We start from the raw sequence: 6,000 nt of genomic DNA, 5'->3' as shown, positions 1-6,000 counted from the left end.
ATAGAAATAAGCTCCCTCAAGTGAACTCTGCTCTTTCAATATCCAACTCAGAAATGTTCCTGTTGCACATACGCAGGGGTGGGTAGAGAGCATGGCTTTAAGGAAAACTTCCTGTACCCCAACCCCTGCTCATAACTGTCTGCTTTTCTGACCTTTGGGCAAGGTCTGTCCATTTCTGCAGCATAGCAGGAGGAAAAACAAAAATAATTGGGGAAGGGAGGTGAAAGGAATAATCAGTATACTTCCTGCTGAACCACTGTTACTAGTGTAACTCTTGGCTGGGCGAAGTCACAGAACTTTCCAGTCAGACATGACTGACTATTCTTGCAGCCCTGGGTCTGCTTGCATACGAGGTCTTCAAGCACTGTCTGGACCTAGTCACCCAACAGATATTAAACATGTTGTCTGGTGAGTGCATGTACACCAATAATGTACCAAGATTCAAACAGCTTTAAAATCTAATCCTAACTTAAATAAGCTCTTCTCTCCAAAGGACCACTCTTGCTGCACTTGCAGCTCCATTATCATTAAATGGGAGTTACAAATGCACAATGGAAAAAAATATTCTAACAGCACTTGCATTACACAGGGGGGTAGCTAATGTGGAACCAAGTATGATTTGTTTCAGTGATGTATGGGAGGAGTAAGAGATAAGTGGAAGGAGATGGATGTTTTCACTACCCTTCTCATGTAGCTTTGGTGTGCACTATGAACTATAATGTTCAAAGCAAACAGGGGCTCCAACCACATCCATTTTTTGAGGTTACATTGAAGTCTCTCTCCCCCCAAAGAAATGGGCAAGAGATGCTTTTCATACAAGTGAAAGTTTAGGTCTCCAGTTATCAAGTGATGTCCTTTTTTAAGGTGGCTTGAGCCAATGATCCTAGTTAACAACTGAAATGGGGTTGTAAATCCACAAAAATTTTAGTGTAGTCTCTATATCAGTGGTTATCAATCTTTCCAGACTACTGTATCCATTCAGAAATCTGATTTGTCTTGTGTACCCCAAGTTTCACCTCACTTAAACACTACTTGCTTATAAAATCAGACATAAAAATACAAGTAAGTGTCACAGCACACTATTACTGAAAAATTGCTTACTTTCTTATTTTTACCATATAATTATAAAATAAATCAATTGGAATATAAATTACATACATTTATGTATTTACATTTCAGTGTGATACTTGAGGCTGTTTTTCACTTGTGAGCATTGTCTGAAGCCCAAGCCCCACCGCCCAGAGCTGAAGCATGTAACATAGCTTCATAGGGCCCCTTGTGGTGTGGGGTCCTGGGCAATTGCCATGCTTGCCACCCCTAATGCTGGCCCTGTACTTGCGACCCCCCTAAACCCATGCTGTGACCCCCCCAAGGTTGAGAAACACTGATCTAGATGAGTTGAATACCCCCCTGGAAGACGTCTGGTACCCCCAGGAGTACACATACCCCTGATTGAGAACCTCTACTCTAGATCTGCTGAGGGACCCCCATAAACTAAGTTTTGATTTCTCTCGTTTTCTGTTCTTTGCTATAGTGACTTTTTTAGAAAACTAAACCTTTTGTACACTATCTTTAGGATTTCAAATTAGGAACCCTCCTGTTCAGGTAACTTCAAACTTTGTTGAAAGATTTTGTCACAGCCCCAGATCTAACTTACTGATTTGAAACCAGTGTGACTGGATTTTAGGGACAGGGGAACACTGAGCTTAGAATGGAAACTGAAATGCAACTTTAAATATGGATTCAGAGTAACAGCCGTGTTAGTCTGTATTCGCAAAAAGAAATGGAGTACTTGTGGCACCTTAGAGACTAACCAATTTATTTGAGCATGAGCTTTCGTGAGCTACAGCTCACTTCTCACTTCTACAGCTCACGAAAGCTCATGCTCAAATAAATTGGTTAGTCTCTAAGGTGCCACAAGTACTCCATTTCTTTTTAAATATGGAGTGATGGCAGTCACTCTGTAATATAGTCTACAGGTGACAGCACAGTATTGTTTTTTAATACTTAACTCCTCTTCAGGGGTGCAATGTTTAAACTCTCCTTCCTATCCTAACTCCACTGCACCACAAATTACATTCTCAGAGGCCCCTCCTTTCAGTCACATAGACATGGGCATTCTTGGTTCTTTGCCACTTTCTTTAGGGGGACATTATTTATTCCTCATGTACATCCTCAAAAATTCAAAAAGCCACCTCTTGTGGCAGTAGGGTGTTAGAGAGGGGAAGCTGGGTGTATCCTGAGTAGCTAGAGTTCATCAGGGAGCTGCAACACCCACTGCCTGGAGGAGGAAGGGTTACGTAAAGACGTGTATCTATTTTCTTCTGGGCAGTGTCTGCTAATCAGGGTGTTAGGGATTGCCTGCCCCCTGCTGCTAAATGATCTCTCTGCACCTGTCACATTCAAGCTCCAAATGGTTGCAGGTATATCATTTTTACATCCCTTGCAAAGAAGTTGCTCCCTCAGATATTTCTCACACTTGCTCTGATTAGGGGACAGCCTTGCAGTGGCCCACGTAACCCTGAGCTCTGGAAAAGTCAGAGTACATAAAACAAAGGACATAGTTAACGGAGACTAGCAGAGGGAATACTGTGCTCACAAAGTGCTTGTGACAACAAAGAGTGAATTTTGTAGAGTGATATTGTAAAAAAAGACTTCTGAAAGTCATGATCCTAGAAACAGAAGTGGGGTTTTTTTGTTTACTGTTTTTGAGGTGCAGGAGAACATTAAAGACCAAAAAACTAGTCAGATTAAGTAATTGAGAAAATGGACACATTGAGGGAAAAAAACATCTAACCCACCGTAGTCTACTGGAGATTTTGTGGCTGAAACGACCTACTTCACAAAAGCTGCCAAGATCACTCAGGAGACAGAATCTGCATAGGCTACATCGGTCCCCATGATTCTGAAGATAAGCCACAATTTACTGGGACTCCCTGCAAATGGTGGTGGTCACTTTTGTTGCTGCCTGAAAGAAAATCCACCTCTTTCAATAGAATACAGTTTGTAGTGTCACCCTCACTGCCTGAGTTGAGCCAGGACAGCCTGATGGGCTACCAACTAGCTCTGAGTTTCCCCAGGATGCTGTCCCTCCCTACCACCATCTGACAAACCAGCCTCAGTACCATTCCAGGTGGCTCTCCCAGTACATTCACAATCTATTGGTGCCCTCCCCATCAAGAAACCCAACAGCAGCATGCCAGCCTCGCTTGCAAGTAACAACGCCCACCAGTATAAGTCTGTCATTTGCTCACCAGAAAAGGCCCATTTTAAGCATATCATTTGTTTATTTTTATTTCCAAAGTTTGTTTTCCTGAAACCAATTTCTTTACAAGTGTTCCTGACATTATTTGTCAAACAGGTATTTGAAACACTTCTTCAGAGGACAACATTATGTAACGTGTGTATTTATGCATTATACACATAAGTATGGTTCATAAAGTTTTCACAGTTAAATTTTTTGTTTTGAAGAACCTGAAGACATATAACTGAAAGACGGAGCAGATATGGGATTTTCAAAGTGCATTAAGGAAAACATTCTTTAAGAACAAAATCCATATCTGCAGCAGGTTCGAAATAGTTCCCATTCAATTATATCACCCTTAGGTTTGGTCACTGAAATAAATTTTCTATTTGGAAAGCAGTGGCATGGAAACATTCATCATATATTTTCAATCAAACAAAGATTTTCCTGTTTGTTTAGAGCCCCTAAGGTAAAGAAAATGGTTCAAGCATTACATTTATCAAAAATTGTATCAAAAGTAACAAAGGACCCAGTTTATTCATAATTTTTCCTTTTCAAAAATAATTTACAAAACAAGAGGTCTTGGCCCTTTATTTGTATAAATTACACAGCAACTATAGTTCTTTTAAGACAACGAGAAGAATCTGCATTTAGCACCTCAATCATTGTTCTTAATGTTGGAAAACTCTCTGATACTGACGGAAGACTCTTGTAAGAAGGAGAAATACTGAAAAAGAGAACAAAATTAAACGGCAATAGAGTTTAAAAATTTACTTCAAGGACAAAGTTTCAGTCTGTACTGATTTAGGGCCCAATCTTGGTCAGGAGTTTGCTGCTCAGATCTTTTGCTCACCATGACTCACACCTCAGCAAGTAGCCTCAGCATGGAGAATGAGCTAATCACAACATAAAGGAGCCTTCTGGGATTGCAATAATTAGGATGAACTATGATTTACTTCTCTAACAACCATTATTCATTTTGTAAAATAACCACTCCAAACTGATATACCATTGCATTACTCTTCATAGTGAAGGTGGTGTCAACACTTGTTTTAATACTTTAATAATACATTAATGAAATGTGTGAGAGATTAAAAATTGCAAAATGAACATTTACAGTTTGCACATGAGTATTAATTTTAATACCATAATATGTATACAAGACGATAAAGTCAAAGTTTGTGTGGTTTCAATTAAAAAAATACAACAAAATATGGTCTGCTTCAATGTTGCATCAATGCGGTATATTTAATGTATTCCTTTCCTTTATATAGTGTTGTTTATATAAGGAAACTGAAATTGTTTGACTTACAAGTACATTTATTATCTGAAAGTGCAATCAGTCTCAGATTCAAATTAATGTACCTGAATGTTTATGCTTTCCTTCATTTAAATAGAATATAGTTCTTGTGAAAGTTAGCAGGTTGACAAGTGCTATATGGTATTTAGCTGGTGGCAATTTTTTAAAAAAATCTGTATTAAGTTACAGTTTAAACAATTTAACAATTCTCATATCCTGCTGATAACCAACGGTGAAATTCACCGCAGTACAGAGGGTCTATGCAAGGCTATATGTACCACATTAACCTTTAGCATAGGCATTAAGTGGATTTTCATGGGTACATATGGCCTTGTGCATGCCCTGTGCACTAGAATGAATTTTATCATGACAGGCTGTAGTACAATAAACTGGCTCAGAGGAAGCATGATCATCTTAACATTTTCCACGGTATGTATCTGATGAAGTGAGCTGTAGCTCACGAAAGCTCATGCTCAAATAAATTGGTTAGTCTCTAAGGTGCCACAAGTACTCCTTTTCTTTTAACATTTATGGTTTACTAAGGACTATCACAGGTCATATTTGTTTTACATACACGTATACATTTTGTTTAAGTCTGCATATAAGAATTTTGAATTTTTTTTCTTTGACAAGACATTTACCTTTGGAGATTCATCCAGCTTCTGGCTATTTTGCTAAAGGCCTCAGAACCAGGTGCTGTCATGGCTTCAAAATCAACCAACTGAAACAAAACAGATCATCAACAAATAATTACAAAGGAGTAAGAAAGTATAGCATTTTGAAAAGTGCTAACTTATTGTTAGTACATCCATGAGAATGACCAGTGCCTTTCCTAATCTATTAAAAAAGACTAAACCCATGGAATTAGAGACGTACCTGTGTTGTCACCAACGTTCTCATCCTTTTGCAGTGGAATCTAGCATATCTTCTGATGTCTTAATCAGAATTAATGGACACAAGTGATTAAATGCCATAACATTATGAAATCAAGGGTGGTTTTAAAACAATAGATTGCATTCCCCATTAATAAATAAAAATTGGAAGGCTGGATGTTTGTTCTGTAGTATTAGTGGATGGCCTACTGAAGAAATTCAGTAATGCCAGAAATCTGGGATAATATTGGGCTTTTCTAGCATTTTGTATCAATCTAATTCTTCCCATTATGTATTTCTGAACGCCAGTTTAGCATTAGTAAGAACTATGATTTAAGGGTGGGTTTTTTCGTAATTTTGACATGTATACTACTAAACATAGCCAAGACATCTGGGCAACATCAGTAAAAGCCAGTCAAAGTGCAACACCCTATTTCAGTGGTGGGCAACCTGCGGGCCGCACACAGCCCATCAGGGTAATCTGCTGGTGGGCAGTGAGACAGTTTGTTTACATTGACTGTCGGCAGGCACGGCCGCCTGCAGCTCCCAGTGGCCACAGTTCACCGTTCCCGGCCAATGGGAGC

At 39.1% G+C, this 6,000-nt stretch overlaps 1 protein-coding gene across 9 annotated transcripts in view; it reads right to left on the bottom strand.

The window, feature by feature from the left end:
- Positions 1-3,265: 3,265 nt before the first annotated feature.
- The window catches only part of TTC13 (tetratricopeptide repeat domain 13), an 87,579-nt gene continuing 84,844 nt past the window's right edge, over positions 3,266-6,000 (bottom strand). For 8 of the 9 annotated variants that reach the window (XR_013345675.1, XR_013345678.1, XR_013345679.1 and 5 more), the window contains 2 exons: positions 5,186-5,265; positions 3,266-3,971 (listed from right to left, as the gene is read on the bottom strand). Coding sequence is in view for 4 of the 9 variants with exons in the window: in XM_077813382.1 (XP_077669508.1) it covers positions 3,848-3,971; positions 5,186-5,265 (204 nt within the window). In the remaining 5 variants the exon portion in view is untranslated. Of the gene's footprint in view, positions 3,972-5,185; positions 5,266-6,000 lie in introns of those variants that run through there. The other variant, XR_013345677.1, reaches the window with a different exon arrangement.

This window comes from Eretmochelys imbricata, chromosome 3, assembly GCF_965152235.1.
Source record: "Eretmochelys imbricata isolate rEreImb1 chromosome 3, rEreImb1.hap1, whole genome shotgun sequence".
NCBI lineage: Eukaryota > Metazoa > Chordata > Testudines > Cheloniidae > Eretmochelys > Eretmochelys imbricata.
Note: the sequence above shows the minus strand (reverse complement) of the source record. Positions and strands in the feature narration are given on the sequence as shown.